At 46.8% G+C, this 21,677-nt stretch overlaps 13 protein-coding genes across 13 annotated transcripts; 4 read left to right on the top strand and 9 right to left on the bottom strand.

Annotated features, from left to right (window-relative positions):
* Positions 1–461: 461 nt before the first annotated feature.
* On the bottom strand, positions 462–1,968 carry B0J16DRAFT_351138 (uncharacterized protein). The gene is made up of 4 exons (XM_046129149.1): positions 1,519–1,968; positions 1,439–1,471; positions 844–1,391; positions 462–796 (listed from the first exon to the last, which is right to left on the bottom strand). Exons 1-4 carry the CDS (start codon positions 1,896–1,898, stop codon positions 690–692), a joined length of 1,068 nt encoding a protein of 355 aa, XP_045978294.1. The 5' UTR covers positions 1,899–1,968; the 3' UTR covers positions 462–689.
* Positions 1,969–2,288: 320 nt separating this feature from the next.
* B0J16DRAFT_419188 (uncharacterized protein) lies at positions 2,289–3,460 on the top strand. Its single transcript, XM_046133808.1, has 4 exons — positions 2,289–2,659; positions 2,703–2,720; positions 2,779–3,280; positions 3,330–3,460. Exons 1-4 carry the CDS (start codon positions 2,350–2,352, stop codon positions 3,379–3,381), a joined length of 882 nt encoding a protein of 293 aa, XP_045978293.1. The 5' UTR covers positions 2,289–2,349; the 3' UTR covers positions 3,382–3,460.
* Positions 3,461–3,557: 97 nt separating this feature from the next.
* B0J16DRAFT_351136 (uncharacterized protein) lies at positions 3,558–4,522 on the bottom strand. The gene has a single exon (XM_046129148.1). The coding sequence runs from the start codon at positions 4,508–4,510 to the stop codon at positions 3,635–3,637; it is 876 nt and encodes a 291-aa protein (XP_045978292.1). The 5' UTR covers positions 4,511–4,522; the 3' UTR covers positions 3,558–3,634.
* Positions 4,523–4,654: 132 nt separating this feature from the next.
* Positions 4,655–5,415, bottom strand: B0J16DRAFT_351135 (uncharacterized protein). Its single transcript, XM_046129147.1, has one exon. It carries the CDS (start codon positions 5,347–5,349, stop codon positions 4,738–4,740), a length of 612 nt encoding a protein of 203 aa, XP_045978291.1. The 5' UTR covers positions 5,350–5,415; the 3' UTR covers positions 4,655–4,737.
* Positions 5,416–5,971: 556 nt separating this feature from the next.
* Positions 5,972–6,878, top strand: B0J16DRAFT_199186 (glutathione S-transferase). The gene is made up of 2 exons (XM_046122935.1): positions 5,972–6,083; positions 6,135–6,878. The coding sequence occupies exons 1-2, from the start codon at positions 6,036–6,038 to the stop codon at positions 6,861–6,863; spliced, it is 777 nt and encodes a 258-aa protein (XP_045978290.1). The 5' UTR covers positions 5,972–6,035; the 3' UTR covers positions 6,864–6,878.
* On the bottom strand, positions 6,783–8,331 carry B0J16DRAFT_312117 (uncharacterized protein). Its single transcript, XM_046125033.1, has 2 exons — positions 8,008–8,331; positions 6,783–7,962 (listed from the first exon to the last, which is right to left on the bottom strand). Exons 1-2 carry the CDS (start codon positions 8,210–8,212, stop codon positions 6,893–6,895), a joined length of 1,275 nt encoding a protein of 424 aa, XP_045978289.1. The 5' UTR covers positions 8,213–8,331; the 3' UTR covers positions 6,783–6,892.
* A 147-nt stretch (positions 8,332–8,478) lies between these two features.
* On the top strand, positions 8,479–9,871 carry B0J16DRAFT_199169 (uncharacterized protein). The gene is made up of 5 exons (XM_046122934.1): positions 8,479–8,612; positions 8,663–8,901; positions 8,950–9,265; positions 9,310–9,406; positions 9,455–9,871. Exons 1-5 carry the CDS (start codon positions 8,591–8,593, stop codon positions 9,660–9,662), a joined length of 882 nt encoding a protein of 293 aa, XP_045978288.1. The 5' UTR covers positions 8,479–8,590; the 3' UTR covers positions 9,663–9,871.
* Positions 9,670–10,268, bottom strand: B0J16DRAFT_199166 (uncharacterized protein). The gene is made up of 3 exons (XM_046122933.1): positions 10,130–10,268; positions 10,030–10,079; positions 9,670–9,980 (listed from the first exon to the last, which is right to left on the bottom strand). Exons 1-3 carry the CDS (start codon positions 10,260–10,262, stop codon positions 9,807–9,809), a joined length of 357 nt encoding a protein of 118 aa, XP_045978287.1. The 5' UTR covers positions 10,263–10,268; the 3' UTR covers positions 9,670–9,806.
* A 1,197-nt stretch (positions 10,269–11,465) lies between these two features.
* B0J16DRAFT_365489 (amidase signature domain-containing protein) lies at positions 11,466–13,814 on the bottom strand (the record flags this gene model as incomplete). The annotated part of the gene is made up of 4 exons (XM_046130011.1): positions 13,492–13,814; positions 12,540–13,438; positions 12,386–12,493; positions 11,466–11,735 (listed from the first exon to the last, which is right to left on the bottom strand). The coding sequence occupies exons 1-4, from the start codon at positions 13,745–13,747 to the stop codon at positions 11,466–11,468; spliced, it is 1,533 nt and encodes a 510-aa protein (XP_045978286.1). The 5' UTR covers positions 13,748–13,814.
* Positions 13,815–13,820: 6 nt separating this feature from the next.
* Positions 13,821–15,228, bottom strand: B0J16DRAFT_351129 (uncharacterized protein). The gene is made up of 2 exons (XM_046129146.1): positions 14,893–15,228; positions 13,821–14,840 (listed from the first exon to the last, which is right to left on the bottom strand). Exons 1-2 carry the CDS (start codon positions 15,025–15,027, stop codon positions 13,992–13,994), a joined length of 984 nt encoding a protein of 327 aa, XP_045978285.1. The 5' UTR covers positions 15,028–15,228; the 3' UTR covers positions 13,821–13,991.
* A 1,560-nt stretch (positions 15,229–16,788) lies between these two features.
* Positions 16,789–19,005, bottom strand: B0J16DRAFT_351128 (heterokaryon incompatibility protein-domain-containing protein). Its single transcript, XM_046129145.1, has one exon. The coding sequence runs from the start codon at positions 18,918–18,920 to the stop codon at positions 16,890–16,892; it is 2,031 nt and encodes a 676-aa protein (XP_045978284.1). The 5' UTR covers positions 18,921–19,005; the 3' UTR covers positions 16,789–16,889.
* Positions 19,006–19,879: 874 nt separating this feature from the next.
* Positions 19,880–21,034, top strand: B0J16DRAFT_199156 (NmrA-like family protein). The gene is made up of 3 exons (XM_046122932.1): positions 19,880–20,010; positions 20,060–20,470; positions 20,519–21,034. The coding sequence occupies exons 1-3, from the start codon at positions 19,978–19,980 to the stop codon at positions 20,969–20,971; spliced, it is 897 nt and encodes a 298-aa protein (XP_045978283.1). The 5' UTR covers positions 19,880–19,977; the 3' UTR covers positions 20,972–21,034.
* On the bottom strand, positions 20,865–21,543 carry B0J16DRAFT_199153 (putative thioredoxin). Its single transcript, XM_046122931.1, has one exon. The coding sequence runs from the start codon at positions 21,430–21,432 to the stop codon at positions 21,097–21,099; it is 336 nt and encodes a 111-aa protein (XP_045978282.1). The 5' UTR covers positions 21,433–21,543; the 3' UTR covers positions 20,865–21,096.
* Positions 21,544–21,677: the final 134 nt, after the last annotated feature.

Below are 21,677 nucleotides of genomic sequence, written 5' to 3'. Positions count from 1 at the left end.
CCAAGGTTAAACAGACATACAATGCTGACACAAATGACACCGCCCAGAAAAAATCAGGCCACCAGTAATATGAAATACAGAATCTGGTGGCTGCATGTAAGTTGACGTGTCAAACGGCGCAATTGCATTCAGGTCCTTTACCGCTGTATCTAACCAATAAAAACATGAAGCGCTCAGCCTGATTCAAGTACCCAACAACCAGACCCCCCTGGCCGTTTCGAAGTTTTGGTATCATCCTATCAGATTATGGAGGCGGTGTGAGACCTATCCACAATTGCTTGGCAATTTACCACTTGAGCATGAAAATAGGACACAAAATTGCACATCATCCAATGTTCGCCGAAAGTGTTGAACATCGGCCATTGTAAGATCACGTGATCGCATCTCTCCCATATGTACATAGTCATGTCTGTCAGTCAGACCTCTGCGTTGTCTTATTTGTTCAATCAATCCATTCATACCGTTCAAAAGGGAGTATTATGGCGCAGAAGACAAGCTGAAACCGGTAAACAAGTGGCCCGTATCAATACGGCGGCTGCTTCATTGCCCAACCCACCCTAGACCCTTCTATCTCACCAAGAATCCAAGTCTTCGCTTCGCTCTTCATTTGTATCATACAAGATCATGAGATTCAGTAACGTTGGTGGATACCCTATACTGATTGGTCGTATACCTTTGGACTTAAACCCTCAACCTCGTGCGACAAGTTTCTCTGCTTCTTCTAATTGCTCTTTAATCATAGTCTGCGCATCCCTCTCTTCCTTCTCCGCCCTTTCTTTCTGCTCACGCTTCTCAGCTAGCAATCAATTAGCCAAGTTGCGATCCATAGCATGAAACTCGTACCTTTCGATTTATTCCTCCCAAACAAGAACAAGCCTGTTTTGACTGAATCGACCTTCCATAATTTCGAACAGATCAACACGTCAAAAGGTGCATCTTCGACAATGATAAAGACGTCTTCTCGTTGTCTCATGTCGTTGTGCTTGTGCCAGGACAGCCGGACTTCTTGCTTTGGGATAAAGGTAAAGTTGTTCAACATGTGCAGTTCACGCTTCTTTCGGTTCTCCTCAGGAATCGTAGTAATTAATGTTGGATCAATCCCGTTCTTGTTCAGTATCTCCGCGCTCACAAAGTTCTCATCGCTGCCTGTGTCGTATTTGCTTCGCACCGGTACAAATTGGGGGACGAGGATTCCATCTTCGTTTTTGGTGTGGATGATGACAACCAGGCTACGGGTAAAGTCATTGGTCATTAGCTCTTGTACGTCTGCGGCGAATGCGGCTTGAGTCTTCCTCTTGGAGGATGATGATGGCTTGGTACTCGAGGTGCCGGCAGGATCGGCGTTAATATCGTCTTCATCATTCTCGTATAGAACCTGGGCTATTGCGATGCTGTCGGATTGTGAGAAAGTATTTCGCGTAATCAAGGAATTACGAACCCAAGTTTCAGGAAGTGTTGTTCTGTTCGAAGACTTGTCTTCATCAGTAAGAAAACACGACTCGTGAGGCTTCTACTGACCTTGATGACAGATCTCTGAGAAGAAGCACAGAGTCACGAAACGAGTTATAGACAACTAGTAACTCGTCCTGTTTAATTGTGATAAATGCAGACCGTATCCACTTGGGCGCTTTAGGCTGCGATAATCGATCTAGTAACTTTAATAGATCATACTGTCTGTAAATGCAGCTCTCCGCAACCAATGTAATTGATGGCGGTAATGAACCGATTTCAGGGAGGGTTGAATGACATTCCTCCAATATAAGATGGATAATTTGAACCTCGGTTTGAATTCTTTTCAGAGTTCTGGTGCTGTTGACATAGTTTTGAATCAGCAGAAGACCTGAGGCAGAAAATGAGGCGAGCGACGTTAAAGTTGCAGCGAAAAGGAAAGGGTCCATGATCAGTGGTTGCTGGCAGATGGTAAAAGCTTGGGAGGAAGTATATGCTTTTCTTTCTTTGCACACAAGTGCTTTGATCAATGAGGCAGACTCGAAAGGGTGCAGGTAGCCACTCAGGGTATTTATAACTCGTTAGACTGCCATATAACTGGGAAGGGGTTGAAAATAATGTGCATAAGGCGTTCTTTGTGCACCGCCTGTCTGCGGCCTCCAACATTGATTTATCCACTTACATTGACAGCATGCCAGACAAGTGCATAGGCCGTCCAATAAAGGGCTGAGAGAATCATCGGTGGCGCAGTCCACACGACTGCCTGTTTCAGCCCCCAGATAGCCTAGTCTGCTTCCTCCCCGCCAACATTTCAGGTCCTCACTTCCAGTCTACTCTTTCAATTGTACATTGTTCCCAGAAGGTCAAAAATAAGTTTCAAACGGATAAAATACAGGAATAATGACGGATTCGCCAAAGAGATATCATCGGCTCGCCAGAATTATGGAGGAGGATAATAACCTTGCAATTTTCCGGAGGTTTGACGAGATTAATATTATCCAGCTGATGGCGCTACAAGCTGAGATCGTTGAGCTTCAATACCGCTTTCAATTGAGATGCAAGCAGGATGACGATGAAGGACAAATTTACTCGGGTAGTTTCCACGCCCTGCGTCATTCGGCACCGGTGGAAGGAGACAAAGAAGTTCATAAAGATGGCAATGACCAGTTCAGCCTTTTAAATACTCTACGGTCAAGAATTATTGAGTATAGTGAGTTTTCACCCTCCCTGTACAGTCTATTCTAACAAGCCAGACACTCTACTTCTTCAAGGTATCTAGTCAATTCACTTTCACAACTACCCTATGCAGAGTACTTACTTGCAATAAAGTCGCAGAATTATCAAAACTACCAACTCCCCAAAAGTCGCAATTAGAAGCCTTACAAGATTGGCTTACAGACCCCAAGGGCGGTGACAACTTCACAGCAAAAATGGGCGGTACCGAACTTTACACCTGGAAGTCCGAAGATGTGACAAAATACATCTCGCTCCGCCAACAAGCTGAAGACTCTGATCCCTTCACCAAATTCATTATGGTCGTCATGGCCCGAGTATTCCATCGTATCTTCAGCCAAAAGATCAAAACCGGTAGAATCGTCGACGTCGAATCAGGTCTGACGTCGTATTCGGACTCCAAGCTCATCAAAGCGAGTAATCTCGTCGCTGTCATGGTGTCGTCGGCACTTCCTGTTTTGACGATATTTGTTCTGAATACTCTCCCATCAACGACTCTTAGACTTGGCCTTACTGTCCTGTTCACCGTCGTGTTTGCTGTAGTATTGGAACTCTTTACTAGTGCCAAGAGGATTGAGATATTTGCTGCTACGGCTACGTGAGTATGCTATAAAGTATTCGTGAACGAGGGCTAATATCTGATATAGGTTCGCCGCTGTTGAAGTGGTGTTTATCGGTAGTGCTTTAAACAGTAAATAAGGGCGAGCAGTGAGGGGTTCGAAGTGTCAGGTCTCCCTGCCAGCAGTTGCTTCATTCATGTTGACCCACTGAGCGGAGGATTTGATATAACTACCATTGACTGAAGGGATGTGTAAGAAGACTCCATAATAGACTTCTTGCTCATGCACATAAACATCATGCTGAAGAAAAACACTAAACTTGTCAATTATTCTCCTAGAAAATTAGTTTCAATCTGTCAATAGTCCATCTCATGAGAACTCCAATAATCATGCTAATTATCATCAATCCCTAATTGTCTGGGAAATTCCCACTGCCTAGGGAACTCCATTCCCCATCTCTCCATCAACTCTTTCAGCTCTCCTTCTGTCCCGGGTACAACATTCACAAATACCCTTCCCGTCTCACCCTCACTCATACAGGGCTCAGAATGCACAGCTCCAAACTCGCGTCCAACTTTGAAAACAGCACACTCTCCCAACTCCGCCACTTCCGCACCACAAGGTGCTAGTGTGGATGCGAGTTCGTTACGTACTGCATCGGAGGCTGCTGCACATGCTATACATGTAAGGAATGAGCAGTTATGGTCTGTACTTGCGGCGCGCCTAGCAGTTTCTTGAGCCTCTCGTGCTGACGATTGATGTTGATGGGGAAGGAAGAGTGTTGATGGGCCGAGAAGTGTTGTGCAAATCTTCCAGTTCGTCCCGTTGTTTTGATGAGCTTTTGTGTACGATGACTTTAGGCCCAGCCTCGTGCCCGGTAGTGTGTCGGTGAAGAAGAGCTCGTCGGTATGCCATCTCGGACGGTCAAAGTCGTGAGTTGGCGTTGAAGCTCGTATTGTGAGAAAATAATGCTGAAATCCCTTTTCGTGAAGAACACTATTCGCGCGATTTAAAAACGGGACAAGTCTGTCTTGCACAGAGCCTGTAAATGTTCTCGTTTCGAAATCGAGAAATGTTGATGGAAGAGCGTCTGACGTGTCGATCAACGGTCCGCAGTGGGACCAATAAGCTGTTCGCTTCACAGCTATCTCATCTTGGCCTTGGAATCCAACGTCATCATGGAATTTAAGAAACCCGAACTCCTTGTCAAACGGCACCTCAACAGCTGCCATTTTGCAGTTGTCGTTTGAGTAGGATTGAAAGAACATGAAAATGCGGTGTTTCGTTTGCTGACGTGGTTAGTCAGCCCTTTGAAACAACTGGCGCGCTGAAGATTCCGCCGGGGCTGACGAGCCAATCGGTTCTTGTCAGCGGAGATGCGGGGTCTTTGTTGGTTGAACCAACAGATTGATATCAGGTAAATTTGGTGTTGTGTTTCAGATTGATTATCTGACCGGCTGTAGCGGCTATGAATAATATGCATTTTATGTGGTTCTTACATGGCTGCGTACAGACCAACAACACCTCCGGCTCCAATAAGGACAGCCCTTACAAGATTGAGCCAGCGGAATTTCTCCAACAACTCCCTCACTTTCTCATCGTCTTCCTGACTTGAATCCTCCTTGGTGCGCTCTTGTGGTCCACTTAAATCCGTAAACTCATCGCCTTCACCACTGCCCATTACGGAATCCAACGCGCTTCTATCAGTCTTACCACCACCTGCTTTCTTACTCCTCGCTCCGCCCAATTCGTTGTTTTTCTTGATAAGCGCAAAGTTCGTAGGAATCATAAGTTGTGTGAAAGGCGCGATGCCAAATGAAAGTGCTGCAGCAAGTAGAAACCCATTTGCTTTGGGTGTGTTGGTCGAAATTGAGTATAGGGTGGAGCTGCCATTGCTGAATGAGGCAGAGTATATGAATCCGATAGTAGAGAGAAGGGAAGCGGAGGGGAAGACATGAGATCCGCGACTGAAAAGCCATCTGATGGAAGGAAGCGAGCGCGATGCGGGTTGGGATTGAAGTTCGGGGACGTCAAAGAATGTTAGGGTGGCGATACCGCCTGAGGCGACGAGGGAGGTTGCGATTGAGAAGACCTGGACATGAGACATGATGAAACGGTTTACTGATGTGTGGATGTAATTGAGAATTTTTGTTCTAATTAAAATTAAGTGAAGAAGAAGCACTGTTAATATATCCTTTTCGATATGGATGACGTAGATGGATTCATATCAAAATGACGTCCAACACATGTGTCGGCATTTGGCGAATTTCCGCTTCTCCGTCCAGTATGCACCAGGCGCTAAACCTTGATGAATGCCAAAAAGGTAACTGTTACATTCAAACCGTTTTTACCATCGATTCATGTGATGGTATGTACTTCGTATCGGCGTGCTGGGAGCTGTGCCGCATTTCGACTTGAAGCTGGTCCTACACACTGCGAACGCCGCCCACTGAACATTCCCACCCAAAATGAAGTCAGCTGAGACGCTGCCATCACCGCCCGAAAATATCTAGTTGCAGGTATTATAGCTTATCAATTAACAAAACATAAAGATAAAAGGGCTGGTGAGATTTAAGCTTGTGATTAATGCTGCCATAAGCCAATCCTCGCAGCCAGTGAAATGTAATTGGCCGGTACGGGCAAAGCAGTCAGCTGCCAAGACTTGCTTGTATAAAGATTCCGCAGGACCGTTGGACACGATGATAATCTTACATCTTTTGCAAATTCCTCTCCGCTGACATCTTTTCGCAATCATCGCAGCGCAATAACAGCTTCTATTGAACAGGTTTTGCCATGGCCGAAATAGAGATATCGTCGAAGCCGACGCTCATCTACCTTGCAGTAAGTCTGAGTGTCTCAGCATCAGAAGGTATTTGCTGACATCTTACCCAGCACTCCCCAAGCACCCAAGGAGTCCTCTGGCTCCTAGAAGAACTCAACGTAGATTACGACATAACCAAATTCGACCGACCCGTCACCGAGCGCCAACTCGGCATGAAAGAAACCCACATCCAAGGCCACGCACCCCAGCTCATCCTCCCAGACGGGCGCGTAATCACTCAAATGAGCGCATGCATGCTGTACCTCACGGAAACATACTCCACCCCTCAAACCGACCGTGTCCGTGAAGACTATCTCATCAGTCTCGCGGTAGGTGACATCATCGCACGGCTTGGAATAAAGCACCTTTTCTATGTCCTCCCAACCCAAGTTCCCTTCCCGTTAAGCCCGATAGTAAGACTATTGGGATGGGGTTTGAATAAGGGCTGGTTGAATGAGGAAGTCGAGAATGCGCTGCAGGTAGTGGAGAATGAGCTTGAGGGACGGGAGTATTTGATGGGGAGTGAGTTGTCTAGAGCGGATATTGCTATTAAGATGGGGGTTGACTTGGCTGTTCATCCGAGGATGGCTAATTTGGAGAAATTCCCGAGATTGAAGGACTGGTATGAGAGATGTGAAGCTAGACCTGCCTGGAAGAGGTCTTTGGAGGTGGGTATCGGGTATGAGCTTGATTGGGCCAAGAGGTACAAGGAAAGTCAGACTGGATCTTCATGGCGATGGCCTGTTGTTGTATTGGCTGGAGCTTTTGCTTCCTACGCATATTTGTACGGTCTAAACTAGTATACCATTTCCTCTCTTGAGCTACTTATTTATCCCTCCCATAGGTATTCCTGCTCAACACCAGGTATCAAGCCCTTCAAAGCAACCCCATAATCCCCGCGATTCGGCAACCTCATCAACGTATGAATGTGAAACTTCGCCGGCTCCTCATTGTTCAAAAACACACCAGAGTGATGATCAAACTCGAAGATGATAATTGGACTTTGAATCCTGTAATAGAACGGATCATGGTCTTCGTACCCGCCAATCCAGCAGAAATACGTCTCGTGGAACCACTTCTCGATTCTCTTAAGGTACATCATCCGTGCCTGGTCGGGTAAGTATAACAGGAACTGGTTTGCGATTTCAAGGATGAATTCTTGTTGTGCGGTATTCATTTCGGAGACGAGAATACCCTCGTAGGGAACGATTCTGTTATCGCGGTAGGCGCCGCATAAATGGCGTTGATCATCATGGTTCCAGCGTTTAGGCGGCATAGCTGGGTCTTTCATGAGTTTGTATACCTGGGCAATTTTCTTCTTCTCGTCTGTCAGACTTTGCATCAATAGCAAACCTATTTCTTCCTCCTGGTGTAAGATCCTCGTGCCCTTATAAGGTCCCTCATCGATCAGGTTTGGTTCCGCACCGGTGAACCAAGGCGACACGATAATCTGAGTTTTATACAGAAAGATGTTCAAACACAAGTGATGACCATAGAAAGAAAATCCCCAAGGTCGCTCAGTGGAGGGTTCGCCGAAAAGAACAAAGTTGTAGGAATATTCGTTCATGATCGAGGGCGTTTCGACCAATTCCCCTAGAAAGTGGTTTACACGCATTGCGCCGAGGGCCTTTTCGTATCCCTCTGGGGAGAGGGTGACTTCCAGGATTTTCAGTACTTTGGTTCGTACATCGGTTGTGATTTCATCGAGACGGATGCCTTTGTCACTGAGGAGGAATTCGGGATTGGACCAGCTGCGCCATTCGGGACTGTCAATGTGATAAAATGTCTTTTGCTTCTGGTCGTCGCTGAGACTATTGCACAGGGTATTTGCTGCGTCGACGATGATGCGGATAGGAATGCCTTCATCTTGAAGCTCAAAGAGACCCTCTCTTACAACACCTGAGATTGTTAGTCATGTCATGTGAGGCGGGGAATGTGAAGTACCATCTGAGGTGATGCCTTGGTAAGGTTGCTGGAATAGGTTGCGCCAGTGCAGCCATAGACCATGAAGCCATGGTGGTTGTGCATTTTGTTTGAAGTTCTCGGCGTAGGTATGCGCATCGTGCTTTTTCATGTCTTGAAAACGGGGGGTGTTGAGGTCGGGAAGGTACTGGCGAAAGCCCTCACTGTCGCTTGATTGCGCCGCCATGACTGTTGTTGTCGCGTTGCTTCACGGCAGATTTGTCCAAAGGGTGGCTTTCTCAGCTAAAAGAACCCTCCACGACGTTGACTATGATTGAGTGGAATGATAAGGCGACGTCGATCGTGAATAGACGTCATCTCAAAAAGAAGACGGATATATCTTTCGTTTTCAGAATCCCATTTCCGTCTCTGCGATCGGTGATTGGTTCGATTTGCAACGTCCGATTTCACCCCGCGTTGAAGTGCGGGGGATTACCGCCCGAGGTCCACGACCTCCGATGTAGGAGACTCCATGATAAGGGACGTAAGCATGGAGAGCAGGACGTGAGAGAAATATCACTAAGGTCCTCATTGTTACTCTTCATTAATGACTTAGGCGATCAAAATGGCTTCTTCATCGTTCAAGCGTAAGTAACTACCCCAACCAACAATCGGGGCAGTTCTGATCATGATCCAGGTCTTGTGCGCTTCATCCCCAAGTCTGACACATCACTCATCCTCATCGGTGAACCAACACAAGAAGACCAAGATCTCGGTCTTGCAACTCGTGAAGGAAAAGATGTCTCTGTAACTGTCTTCTCCGGAAGCTCCGTCCTGTCTCCAGGTTCCCGCACGGACAGAACCGAGTCTGTTGAGAGGATCTTGTCACCTTTGGCACAGGAGGAAGTCGGGACTATCCGCTGCATAGGCCTGAACGTAAGCTCCCCTTGGACTACAGTTTGGCCCGTGTTAATGAGATAATAGTATGTCCAACACGCAAAAGAAGTAAAGATGGACATTCCCACAATCCCAACACTGTTCCTCAAACCAAACACATCCCTAGGCAATCCTTACCCAGAACCAACGTATCTTCCAAAAATCACCCAAAACGACGGAAGTGGCGATTACGAATCCGAACTAGCAGTCATCATCGGCAAACCAGCCAAGAACGTCTCTGAAGAGAATGCCATGGATTATGTTCTCGGCTATACAGCCGCAAATGATGTATCCAGTCGAGTTAGTCAGCTGAATCAGAGCCAGTGGTGTTTCTCTAAGGGTTTTGACGGGGCTTGTCCTATTGGTGAGTTTGTATGACTGTTTATGGGAGAAGTGCTAATGTGGTAGGACCTGTTTTGGTTTCAACGTCGGCTATACCGGATCCTTCGAAGTTACATATCCGCGGTTTGAAGAACGGCAAAGTTTTGCAGGACTGTTCTCTCGAGTAAACCTCCCTCCAACGTCTGCACTGTAGGCCACTAACAATTTCCAGCGACCTGATCTTCAGCGTCCCCAAGCTCGTCAGCTTCCTCTCCCAAGGCACAACTCTCCCAGCCGGCACAATCATCATCACGGGTACACCCGCAGGCGTAGGAATGGGAAAGAATCCCAAAGAGAATCTCCAGGCTGGCGACGAATTTAGAGTTGAGATTTTGCCACATATCGGAACATTGGTCAACACATTTAAGAACGAAGAGTAAGTGGCTGATCCTTGATCTTGAACTTTTCGACAACAAGACTGGCCACCAGATAAGGGCGCTTAATTGATTGGTACGCGTCAAGGACATGTCATTTAAAAACTCAAATAGACGAGCGCTTAACCTTCATTGTCTCTTGAGGTGACTCTAGCTGTCCAGTAGAGGCGGAACCTTCTCAACAAGATACTCCACAATAGCATCCGGTCCTCTCTCCACTTGAAGTCCAGTCGGAATCGCATGTAACTTTATGTCCGGCACGATAGACTTTGCCATTTCGTGAATTTGCTTTGCCTCCTCGGGTGACCACATCGAAGCGGGGAACTATCCCCATTAGAATCTGATACCAGAGCTTATGAGTCAGTTGACGTACCAGCACATCAGGTTTATGCTCTGTGACTTTGGGAATAACTTCATCGATGCCTACAGTAATATTGTTAGTATTGTGGAGGAGGGAGTTTTGGGTGACGTACTTGAACAATTGTCGACGTGAATTATCTCGTAGTCATCTTGGAGTTCGGTGATTAGGCGACCGATGAGACGCTTTGCGCGCTCGGGTGCGGTGTTGACCGTCACCAGTCTGAAAGGTCCTTTTCTGGTGGTCATTGTGGCAGTATGTGGAGTAAGGTTGAGTTTGGAGGAGGGATTTGTTTGGTTTTAAGTTGTTGCGGATATAGCATGTCTGCTTATGATTGGTATTTCCGGTGTGGATGCGGGGTGACGCCGAATATCGCTGCTGTATCCAGGTGTCTTTGAACCTTGGTGCTCTTGATCAAGCTCGGGGGCACTACCGATGGACCGAAAAAGCAACAGCACAAAGGGTCCTGGTTGGGTAGCCTTATACTGTTGAGGTGGTAACCTTGCTACGTCACTTCCAGGAGGCAAATCAAATTCGTTCAAAGACAATTCGCACATTTTGATGTAAACTCTGGATTATACAGTGAATGATAGGGCTGCTCAGTGGCAGATGTCGGTTATTGCATCGTCGTAACGTGTCACTCGCCTACGGTGATAAATACCCTGGGCTTGCCGTGAGATTTAGCCACCGAACATAAGAGACGAAATAATTGGGTCATCTTATGCTTTTAGGTTATTTTATTTTGGAAGTCCAAGAATGACAAGGAATTTCGTCTTTCTACATGGAACCTTCCTTCTTTTATCCTAAAATTAGGTTTCTGTTGAGCATAAAACGCCTTCCTTGCTTCCTTCCCGTCTTCTTCTATTCCTTCTACCAACATCAACCACAGAAACATAAAGCAAGTCTTCCGATCAAACATCATCAGCCTTTCAGCAAACACCATTAGCATCATGGCAAACCTACGCCCTCTCGCCCCCGCCCATGCGAGATGTGCTAGCGGTGGTAGCATGCAACCTGACAGCGTACAACCTGGCGGCATGCAACCGAACAGATGGGATTACAGCCATCTGCCAATGCCCTTACTGAAATTCGTCGATATGACCGATCGATTCATAGACGGCACATTCCACTATCACGAGATAATCGTCAGCATTGACAACGAGCACTTCTTCATCTGCAGCATCTACAGATATATGGGCCCCAACTTCAACCCCTGCGCGATCGGCCTACAGGGAGTCGATATGCGGCCAAGGACAACACAACAAATCCCCCCGGAATTCTCCAACTTCATGATATCGTTCATGAAGCTCAATATGCACGAGGTCCATTCGAGCTCTATCATCCCGGTAGCGCATTATTGCCCTCCATATACCGGAAATCTCAAAGTCGCTCCACCACAGGTACGGCCATACGCCTACATGAAGCAGCCATCGCTTTCCGGCTATGGCGTGTTAGAAGACAAAACCGTCATCGCAAAGTCGGTCTCGGACGAAGCAGCTATTGGCGAAGTCCTCCTCGTGCACCCGCACCCGAATCTCGCCAAGTACTGGGGCTGCGTCGTTAGCAACGGCGGCCGAATTGCCGGTCTCGTGTACGGAAAATACGCCGTAACCCTTCTCGACCGAGTGCAGTCGAAAATCCCGATGGACAAGGACAAGGTCATGCAGGATATTACGGCCGGCATGACACATCTCCACAACCTCGGCTACGCGCACAATGACCTAAGTCCCATGAACATCATGATGGACGCCAATGATAGTGCGGTCATTATCGACTTTGACTCGTGCACAGTGGAGGGAGGACAGCTGAGCAAGCTTGGAACTCCAGGTTGGGCGAGGCCTGTCGAGGAAATGACGGTTGGAACTCGGGAAAATGACCTTTATAGCCTTGAAAAGATTAAGACTTGGCTGAACAAGGAGGCTGTGCCGCCTTTTCAGGCATTGGGGACGAACGATCAGACCTTTTTAGGGACTGAGGCTTAGGTTGTTTTAGGTAGTTTATGGAGACGAACTCATCTTTGCTTGTTCCAGACGTCCAAGAATTAGGCTACTAGAGTAAAATACCCCAAGTGGTGACCTAAATTAACGTAAGGTACCTAAACTGTTTCGTCCCTTATGTTCTAGACCAGGTGGCCAAATCTTCTGACAGCCTACAGCCCCCCCAAGTGTAGACGTGGTAAATAAGGCTCATGGTAGAGGTACCTCTCGGGTGACCTGCTGACTTCTGCGTTACTTTTCAGCCCTAGGCGAGAACCTTAGATAAAAGTCTCATCTCCATCCTTTGCATGTCATTTGACGTTTGCGTTACTTCTCGAAGAATCTTATCTCCATCCTCCCGATTCTTCAAAAAGCCTCCCCACCTCTCGTCCAACCGCAAGAAGCTTCCTATCGTGATATCTCGGCGCAACAAGTGACAAGCCGATCGGCATACCGTTAAACCCAACAAAGCCCGGAATGTTAAGAACTGGAACATGCAAAACCTGTTCCCAATTAGTCCAATCCATGGGTGCAAAGTGAGTCACTTACCGTCCATATCTGGCAAAACGCCGCACTTCCAGTACTTTCAATCCCCTCGGGCGCTTCATCGGGTACACTCGGCGTCAATACGGCGTCGTACTGGGCCAGCATACCATCCACCACCGGTCTTGCAGCTGCAATATCATCGAACGCCTTCACCTGTGCCGCGCGGGTGATTTTCATTCGATTCTCCACATGACCAACAAGTTGATCTGCGATGCGCGTCTTGTCGACTCTGTACTCTGGCAAAAAGGCTGTTCGTCCATCAGAGTTGAAAATAATGTTGTACCAATTCGGTAAATCTTGTAGAGAGTCTGGAAACTCAATTTCGTCCACTATAGCACCCTGTTCGCGGAGGAGTTCGATGGCTCGGATCATAGCGTCCACAAGACCGTATCCCGCTTGTGACCAGACCATGGTTTTGCAAATCGCGATTCTAGCGCCTTGGAGTCTAAAGTTGGGATTTGGCGGCTCATCATCTTCCAGCGCAAAAACGTCGGCGAGTAAATCCAGATCCTCCACACTTCTCGCATAAAAGCCCAACGTATCATTAATAATAGAGAATACCTTCTGTCCTTCTCGAGAAATTGAGTTCCAAGTTGGCTTAAACCCGTAAATACCGTTAAAAGAAGCAGGGCGGATGGTGCTTCCACCAGTTTGTGTGCCGAGAGCAATGGGCGCTTGGAAATCCCCTACAACTGCGCCAGATCCTGATGATGAACCGCCGGGTGTGCGGGAGCTGTCATGAGGGTTTGTGGTGGGTGGTCCTTGGGTTGTTGCTGCGAATTCGGTGGTGGTCGTTTTGCCGAGGATTAGAGCCCCTGCTTTGCGGAGGATGATGATGCTTGCTGCGTCGACTTGGGGAGTGTCGCCTTGATAAAGGGGAGAGTTGTACTGCGTTGGCATATCTATAAATGATGGATCAACCAAAGTCCAACATTCCAGGTGCAAACTGACTGACCTTTCGTGTAGATGACATCCTTCACAGCAACAGCAACACCATGCAACGGCCCCCTCTCCTCCCTCGGAACTTGATCCAACCTCCTCGCTTCCGCAAGAACTTGCTCAGGATTGATATAAACCCATGCTTTCACAATTGGATCGCGCTCTTGGATGCGTGTTAGGAGTGACTGCGCGTATTGCTCCACTGAGAGTTCCCCCTCCCGAATCTTGGCGATGACTTCCGTGGCCGTCAGGCTGTAAGATTCTGTGAACATGGCGACGATGAAAAATGATTGAGTAAATATTGGAAAGATTCAATTGAGTTTTAGTGGAATAAATGTGATCTGTCCTCCTCAAAGATCTGCGTCTTTTCTGCTGACCTTGGTCGTGAGCTGACATAATGGCTTCTCCACAGTCGTCACCTGAGGACAGCCAAGGACGCTAAGCTGGCACACCACAACTATGGTGGATCCTCAAAGATACAGGCCTCATGAACTTGATTTATACTGGATCTCTTATCTATTCCAAACATCCTTTCCTGTACGGAAACTGTTGTCTAAACAACTCGGCAATCTCCGTCCTCGTGGCAACCCAAACACCCTCCTTCTGCGAAATATACTCCACGAAATCTTTTAACGCTTTGAATCGGCTGGGTCTTCCGATTATGCGGCAGTGTAAACCGATTGTCATCATCTTCGGTTGTCCCTCTTCTCCTTCTTCATAAAGAACATCGAACGCATTCTTCAAGTGAGTATAGAAAGTGGTCGGATCGCTGAAGCCGGTGGTAATGTGAAATTTAAAGTCGTTGCAGTCGTAGCTGTATGGAATCATGAGACAGCCTTTAGGCTCAGGATTCTCGCGCTCGTGGGGAAGGTCGATCCAGTATGGTACATCGTCGGCGTACGTATCGCTCATCCAGAGCAGTTCCTCACCCATCTCTTCATAAACTTGCGGTACCAGAGTTCGGCTTCGTGGAGAAGGTCGACCGTAGTACCATCCTCTGGGTGCGTACCCTGTCAAACCCTTCAAACTCACAATAGCCCTCTTAATATTTTCCTTCTCCTTCTCAACAGACCAATCATGATGATCTACCCATCGATATCCATGCGACGCAACATCATGCCCTTCTTGCGCACAGCGCTTCGCAACTTCAGGTTGTTTCTCTAACGCCTGAGCCACACCGTACAGAGTGAACTTCATGTCATGCTTGTTGAACAGCTTGAATAATCTCCAGAACCCAACTCGCGATCCATATTCGTATTCAGACTCGGCGTTGTAATCGCGCTCGTTCATGCGTCCTGTACAAGGAAATTCGCGAAGAATTGATTCTGAGACGTCGTCGCCGTTTTGGATGCTGTGCTCGCCGCCCTACACATTCGAGGTCAGTGGTTGAGCGTTTAATGATTGATTCTGAGCTCACCTCTTCGTAATTGATGACAAATGAGACCGCGATCTTGGCATGGTTCGGCCATTTCAGCCCTATCAGGCCTTCTTCTCCATATCCTCGAAAGTCTCGAGGGAAGTCGCAGTCGGGGCGTGCATATGTCTCGGACATGTTGAGTTCGTAGTGTTTCAATCCCCTCTCCTAGACTAGGCAGCATTTATACTTATGATCAGCCATTTCTGTTAAACAAAAGAACGTCATAATCAATATCCAATCACTGACAATATCAGTCATAATGTCTCAGGTGGCTGAAGGATTTCCCGCTTACGCATCCTTCATTGCCAGCCGAGTCAACGATAAGGTTATCTGGTCTCCCATCACCGGCCGGCCTGGGAAAGGCGTCATGTACACCGAGTCAGGAACTTGCAGCAAGACCCATTGTGATAGTGAATAGTGGGGTTGAAGCAGTGACGTAGCGTGGCATTGGTGCGCATATCAGAAGGGTTCTTATCTGTTATCGACAAACGACGATAAGATAAGGATCTGTGACTCCAGGGTATTGTTGTGGGAAATGAAGGGCATGGAATCCTTACTGTTTGCAATGAGATTTATCATTGTAACAGGATAGCAGTCTAATCTAGAGGGGTAGTTCTTTGCAATTTAGGGATTTTTTTCTTCGCATCATTGCGCTTGGTAAGCTTATGCCGTAATAATCAATCACGGTTTGTTTAAACGTGCGACCAAAATCGCTCAATTAGAAACCGGCTACAATGGTTTTCAGCTTACCATCTCAATTTGTTTTGTTTCTTCCGACCCGGTCCTATAGTCACTCTCACTTATCATAATTTAACAAACATTGCCGTGATGCACGTAGAAAAACTGAAACTTCTATAGCCTCTCTAGACTATCTGACAGTGATGTCCAATACGAAGTAGATCATCACACAAGCAATCATGTCGTGCGAACCTAGTAGAGCACAGAATCACTCCTAGTCATGGAGTATTAATACCCCCGATATCCTTGCCAAACCAAGATCTCTCCATCCCCAAGACTAGTACTATATACTAAATATCAGAAAAAAACAGCAACTTCAAAATGTGTCAACACGAGAACTCGACCAAGCCCGCAACCGGCGAAGATCGCATTCTGGTCAATTATTGCGAATGGAAGTTCAAGGGACCAGGTTTCAAGACACTTACAAAGGTGAAGGATTGCGGGTCTACCACTTGTGTCCACTCGAACAGCTATGTAGAGCCAAAGGAGCCCACATCCAAGTCGTAGGGGAAGGGCAGGAGAATGGAATAGCTCAGGAGATAAAAGTTTTCACATAATCCTTTCAGTTTTCTTGATGTTGAGCGATCAACAGTTTCAACAACACTGGGGGAGAACTAATAGTGATAGCCGAGGCACAGTTTTAACCAGTCAAACAAAGTGTGGCTAAGAAAATTGAGGAATAAAGTTCTCTGTAAATTACTTTTGTTTCCAGTGCCAGAGTGTAACCTGTGAGAGATCTGATGAACTCTCCAAGCAGAGTGCAGAAGGCCTGAGACTCAAGACACATGCCCTGACCCGCTGCTGAGGATGGAGGCCGGGACCTATAACTACCTCAGTGTACAGGTCTTAGGGGTCGATATCAGTTGTGCTAGTCCCTATCTAATGTAGCAGTAGTTCCTTCAGCGATACGCCCGTCCTGATACAATCTTCCTGATCCCGAAAATTTAATCAAGCTGCCGCATTGTTCACCTCGCTATCTCTAGATATTGGCTATCGTTTGGCCTGTCAATTATGGCCTGGTACGATGGAGGAGTTCCATGTACCCGATTTCTTGACTGAAAATTCATAATTATTGTCATCATGATTATCTCAAACCTTTAGCTCCAATGGCAAATGCTGATATTAGTGCTAACTTATGGATCTTTGGCCGGTTAGACAGCGTTAAGCAATTAATTGAGTATGTAAATGAGTATAGATATAAGAGCTCCTCAATCATCAGCTACTAATATTTCTTGTACATGTGTGAACGCCTTTATTACCTATATCAATTGGAACCTCTCAATCGGAACTCCTCTCTTCTTCAAAGCTTGCTCTGACATCCTAGGATCATGAATTCCGTAACCCCTGCTTCCCGGACGGCCCCAGCATGGCATACCACTATCAAGTAATACCTGATCAAATCCATCCTCAAATGGAACACCATCTAATCGGGGGTCAGTCCAGCGTATAGGCTGCCCCTCTTTACCAAAGGCAAACGTTGCATAAGTTGGGTCGTATAGAGGCTGCCAACCGAGAAGATCATCGCCTAAAAAGGCTTGACAAGCGGAAAAGTCAGGGTGGTAAGCAGGACCAACAACGAGGAATGAGTCCGTTCCGTTCGGACTTGCTTGGGGTCGTAGAATAACATGGCATCGTAAGCCAAGGAATGCAGCAACGATGTCACCACTGCGGCTTTCCAGTGGCACGCGAACAAAGCTTCCTCGATCAGTTTTGGAACAGCCGATTGAAGAGCCCCCAGAATGTAAGCAGCGTATATATGCCTCGTCCGAGTCCCAACGAGTTATTGCATCATCATTCTCGAATATACCATTCACCCAAAGCCTTATCCTCCTTCGCCAGCCTTCTAGGTAATGGCATGAATAAATCGTAGGGGGCCGATTCCTCTCTAGTCTGTAGTCTTGGACATCTCCATACGTGATCATCATGATCAATTTGTCTAGAACTCTATCATTTTGAAGTGTATCTACACTTACAAGAGCCAAGATTGTATCGACAATCTTTTGAAGGATATCGGAAGTTTTTTGAAATAACGACTTTCGTGGCAAAGGGATCGGTTCGTTGCACAGTTTGTCGCATGTTATACCAGCTGCTTGCAAAATATTGGGCTCGATTAAGCAGGCTGCATGCGCCGATCTTGCTGATGCATCGGAGTCAGTGCACAAGTCTCCTAAGGACCTGTCTAGGTCTGCCACCCAGCTGGGGCTTATGGCCGAATTGCAGGAGGCAAGAAATTCGATGTTCTTCATACGAGACATGTGATCAAGGCATACTGAAGTAAAGATTTCCTTGACAGATCTCGTATAGTCTACCGGGATCGATTGAGCAATATCAGGTTCAACCAAACCACAGAGTGAGAATATTCTGTCACGATCATCCGAGCAACGGTATCTGCTCATCATTTGCATCGGGGCGAGCCAGTTGCCGTTTATCTCGGTATTCATCTCTTGGGCCACGATCCTTGAGTCGCAGGTTATTGCATTATCATTAAAGCTCACCAGGTCAAGTACCGCACCAGGTGGTGGAGATTTTGCATTGCAGATCAGGCAGACTGCGAACTTGTATTCTCTCCACGTTATCTCTTTGTCACCTAGCATAATAGTGCAGGTGTCTTGCTTTGCCAGGACGACCTCCTGGTGCGTCCATAAGCGTTTATGCCAGTCCAACGCAAACAACTGCTCTAATGCAGACCACTGGTCCCGATTTAACGGAAGAGGTGTGTTATGGATGTATTTGACATGTCCAGGATATTTGAAAACGATTTTATAGCCGATGGGCTGGGTGTTGAGGGTCACTGATTTGACAAGGTGGGCCATTGACCATAATGCGTCTATGGCTATATTGCTCCAAGAGGTTTCTGGTCCCAGCCATATTATGACGCTTGCGGCAGAGCGATAAATATGATGCATTCGCTGAACTTGCGCTGAGCGCTCGCCAACATCCAATTGATTGATACAAATGGAGTCGCACCAGAGCCGCCTTTTCTTATCGTGGTATCGAAGAGAACGTAGAGCACAGGCCAAGTTTGGTCCAATGTCGAGATCACCTGTTTCCCATGCTTGAACGGGCCGATTTTCACCTGCCGGCTGCTCGTTCGTGAGAGTAATGGATTGTGGTCGGGATTGGTCGCCCCAGCAGTAGGACAGTGCTTGAATATACGGTATCTTATCATCTTCGGGGGATAAGGTCCGATGCAACAGCGTGCCAGCCAGAGGGTCTTCGGGTGACCCAGGCTGCAAGTCCAAGACCCGAACTTGCAGCGGTTTTAAAGAGGAGTATAGGAACCGAGGCATAGAAGATAGTTGCTTGAACTTTGCGCTAACAATAATGAGAGGAAGATAGCCAAGAAATGGTGACAGTGACAGGAGTTGATCTAATCTTTGTAGAGATGATGGAGGCAATTAGATGAGGTGGTGCGTCTACCCCGCCACTATTCAAGGCTCAGCCTGACATAAGCAAGTCCTACCCAGTAGTGAAGATGATTGGTGCCATGAGATAGCCGAAGGGGAGTTGTTTATTGTTTTAGAATTCTAAGACAAGAAAAAAATAAAAAAGAAGATTATCTCATGTAAGAACTTGAGCCACTTCAGTTAAGAGTCTTAAGGAACTGTCCAAAGAATATCTTTGAAAGCTTTACAACTATTCTTGTATCTAGACGAATAAAACTATGCGCAAACATAACAAAACGGTAGGAGGACGTAGGTGATCCTTGACATTAGAAGGATCGTACATTCAACGATATCGAATAGATGATGCAGCTACTCGGGGTCTGCTAGTGACATATCTGGTGATAAAGATGCCCGCAATGCGTACTTAATAAAACAACACTTTTAATTACACGAGCTAGATAATGCAGATACTGAGCAATACTATAATACAGCGCGATATTATAACGTTAACACAAGGGACAGATATTGATTACAGATGCAACTTCTTATTCCCAAATCCCAAATCACAATATTGAGGATAGTTATCACTGCTCGGCCCTTCGCCTTTAACTTTTTACCACGAGGCTTTGAAATACACCGCGAAGGATTTCGGCTCCTTCCAGGCTTACAAACCCAATCTCTGACGCTAAGAATGATGATTGGTTGAATAAGGGGAATAATAGCTTGATCGACCGTCAGCACTAGCCTGAGCAATTTGTCATTCGCCAATCCTGGATCTACAAAGGGTCTTTTGAACTTGCGGGAATAGTGAGGGAATGTCGTGATCGTCAACTTCCGTCAATGTATAAATGATCAAAATGGAAGTCGTTCCTATTGACCAAGTAACTCAACCATTCAGTCTCATTGCATCAAACATTCAGTGTCTTCGCAATTTCGAATCGAACTTTATAGATCAATTACCATGTCTGCCTACAAAAACATCGCCATCGTTGGTGTAAGTCTACTCCAATCTTCAACACCACCACTCACTAACACCTTCAAAGGCCAGCGGAAGCACAGGAAAAATCATTCTCAACGCTCTCACCGCAACAAATTTCACAACCACTGTCCTTGCTCGCAAGGAAAGCAAAGCAACATACCCCGCAAACGTAAAGGTCCGCCTAACGGATTTCTCCGAAGATGACCTCACCGAAGCTCTAAAGGGCCAAGACGTACTTATCTCCACTTTAGGCGTCGAGGGCTTCGATCAGCAGCAGAAGCTCGTTGATGCCGCTGTTCGCGCGGGGGTTAAACGCTTCTTACCTTCTGAGTTCTCATCGAGTAGTGAGGACCCCGTTGTTATGGGACTCTTGCCGCTTTTTGAAGTGAAGAAGAATCTGATTGAGTATTTAAAGAGTAAGGAGAAGGATGGGCTGAGTTGGACTGGTCTTGCTACTGGTCTTTTGTTCGATTGGGTAAGTGATTTCTGTCCATCAAAAGTACTCAAAACTGACCATCAGTAGGGCATTGCAAACGGATTTCTCGGCTATGATATCAAGAACCGCACCGCCAAGGTCTGGGATGACGGCGACAAGAAGTTCACTCTCACAAACGAGAAGCAACTTGCACAAGCTGTAGTGTCAACTCTCGGACATCCCGATGAGACGCGCAACCGCTATCTCTACGTCTACTCTGTCGTAACCACTCAGAATGAGATTTTACAATCTCTTGAAAACGCCACTGGAGGTAAATGGACAGTTGAGAAGACGACTACCGATGCAGAAGTCGCTGAAGCGAGGAAGAGACTAAGTGCAGGAGATTTCAGTGGTGGATTCATTCTTGTTCATGCGCTTACTTATGGAAATACGGAGGGTCTGAGGGCCAATTACGCTGAGGAGAAGAACTCGGGGAATGATATTTTGGGCATCGAGATTGAGGGCGTTGACGAGACTGTTAGACGAGTTGTTGGAAACTGATCCCTATTGAACAGGCATTGTATGATCCTCCCATAGTTCCACCAGCTACCAAAGATTTAAAATCACCGATCTTCAATCAATCAAAAAGGGCCAGCAAAGAATCCAAATCCATCCATTGTTCTTATTCAAACCAGGCTAGTGGCTTTCTCCACCAACTCGACCAATTTCCTAGGATCCGCTCCCATAAGGTCATCGACTTTAGCGCCATTGTGGAAGACGAAAAAGGTCGGCATGGCCCGAACGCCGAGCTCTTGCGAAACTTGTTCGTTATTGTCAACATCAAGCTTTGCAAATACAACACCGCTCTTGTTGTTTTCGGGATTTTCGGAAAGTTGCTCGAAGATGGGGCTTATAGCGCGGCATGGTCCGCACCATTCTGCCCAGGCGTCGATGATGACGATTTGATTATTCTCGATGAGCTCATTGAAATGAGCATGGTCGCGGATTTCGGTGAGGGTCATATTGATGGGTTAAGGTAAAGATTTGTGGCTTTTGTGTAATGTAGTTTTGTGTTGGTGGGTGGGAGCAGTGTCGGTAGGAAAAGAACAGGCTAGGGTTTTATAGCTTCTGTGAGCTTGGGTTAATGCGGGGTAAGAGCTGACGACAAGCTTAACGTTGTCGTCATGATGCATTAAATGTCTGGAATTTTGTTGAGGTACTCCGTACTGCGTTGTAAGACAGCTGAAAGCCAGGGTCGTGGCCACTA

The sequence above is a fragment of the Fusarium flagelliforme genome, assembly GCF_020744385.1.
Source record: "Fusarium flagelliforme strain FIESC 12 MPI-CAGE-AA-0113 chromosome Unknown B0J16scaffold_8, whole genome shotgun sequence".
Lineage (NCBI taxonomy): Eukaryota > Fungi > Ascomycota > Sordariomycetes > Hypocreales > Nectriaceae > Fusarium > Fusarium flagelliforme.
The sequence above is the reverse complement of the archived record's forward strand: the minus strand, read 5'-3'. Positions and strand labels throughout refer to the sequence as shown.

Bases quoted from the DNA above. Each gene is read 5' to 3' on its own strand.
- B0J16DRAFT_351138 (XM_046129149.1), bottom strand. From the start codon at position 1,898: ATGGACCCTTTCCTTTTCGCTGCAACTTTAACGTCGCTCGCCTCATTT. The intron at 1,472-1,518 runs GTCAGTAGAAGC...GATGAAGACAAG, and splicing joins CTCAGAGATCTGTCATCAAG to TCTTCGAACAGAACAACACT. The intron at 1,392-1,438 runs GTTCGTAATTCC...ACAATCCGACAG, and splicing joins CAACACTTCCTGAAACTTGG to CATCGCAATAGCCCAGGTTC.
- B0J16DRAFT_419188 (XM_046133808.1), top strand. From the start codon at position 2,350: ATGACGGATTCGCCAAAGAGATATCATCGGCTCGCCAGAATTATGGAG. The intron at 3,281-3,329 runs GTGAGTATGCTA...TATCTGATATAG, and splicing joins ATATTTGCTGCTACGGCTAC to GTTCGCCGCTGTTGAAGTGG.
- B0J16DRAFT_351136 (XM_046129148.1), bottom strand. From the start codon at position 4,510: ATGTTCTTTCAATCCTACTCAAACGACAACTGCAAAATGGCAGCTGTT.
- B0J16DRAFT_351135 (XM_046129147.1), bottom strand. From the start codon at position 5,349: ATGTCTCATGTCCAGGTCTTCTCAATCGCAACCTCCCTCGTCGCCTCA.
- B0J16DRAFT_199186 (XM_046122935.1), top strand. From the start codon at position 6,036: ATGGCCGAAATAGAGATATCGTCGAAGCCGACGCTCATCTACCTTGCA. The intron at 6,084-6,134 runs GTAAGTCTGAGT...CATCTTACCCAG, and splicing joins CGACGCTCATCTACCTTGCA to CACTCCCCAAGCACCCAAGG.
- B0J16DRAFT_312117 (XM_046125033.1), bottom strand. From the start codon at position 8,212: ATGGCGGCGCAATCAAGCGACAGTGAGGGCTTTCGCCAGTACCTTCCC. The intron at 7,963-8,007 runs GTACTTCACATT...TAACAATCTCAG, and splicing joins CCAAGGCATCACCTCAGATG to GTGTTGTAAGAGAGGGTCTC.
- B0J16DRAFT_199169 (XM_046122934.1), top strand. From the start codon at position 8,591: ATGGCTTCTTCATCGTTCAAGC. The intron at 8,902-8,949 runs GTAAGCTCCCCT...ATGAGATAATAG, and splicing joins TCCGCTGCATAGGCCTGAAC to TATGTCCAACACGCAAAAGA. The intron at 9,266-9,309 runs GTGAGTTTGTAT...CTAATGTGGTAG, and splicing joins TGACGGGGCTTGTCCTATTG to GACCTGTTTTGGTTTCAACG.
- B0J16DRAFT_199166 (XM_046122933.1), bottom strand. From the start codon at position 10,262: ATGACCACCAGAAAAGGACCTTTCAGACTGGTGACGGTCAACACCGCA. The intron at 10,080-10,129 runs GTACGTCACCCA...ATATTACTGTAG, and splicing joins TCACGTCGACAATTGTTCAA to GCATCGATGAAGTTATTCCC. The intron at 9,981-10,029 runs GTACGTCAACTG...TAATGGGGATAG, and splicing joins AGCATAAACCTGATGTGCTG to TTCCCCGCTTCGATGTGGTC.
- B0J16DRAFT_351129 (XM_046129146.1), bottom strand. From the start codon at position 15,027: ATGTCCGAGACATATGCACGCCCCGACTGCGACTTCCCTCGAGACTTT. The intron at 14,841-14,892 runs GTGAGCTCAGAA...TCGAATGTGTAG, and splicing joins TTGTCATCAATTACGAAGAG to GGCGGCGAGCACAGCATCCA.
- B0J16DRAFT_351128 (XM_046129145.1), bottom strand. From the start codon at position 18,920: ATGCCTCGGTTCCTATACTCCTCTTTAAAACCGCTGCAAGTTCGGGTC.
- B0J16DRAFT_199156 (XM_046122932.1), top strand. From the start codon at position 19,978: ATGTCTGCCTACAAAAACATCGCCATCGTTGGT. The intron at 20,011-20,059 runs GTAAGTCTACTC...ACACCTTCAAAG, and splicing joins AAAACATCGCCATCGTTGGT to GCCAGCGGAAGCACAGGAAA. The intron at 20,471-20,518 runs GTAAGTGATTTC...GACCATCAGTAG, and splicing joins CTGGTCTTTTGTTCGATTGG to GGCATTGCAAACGGATTTCT.
- B0J16DRAFT_199153 (XM_046122931.1), bottom strand. From the start codon at position 21,432: ATGACCCTCACCGAAATCCGCGACCATGCTCATTTCAATGAGCTCATC.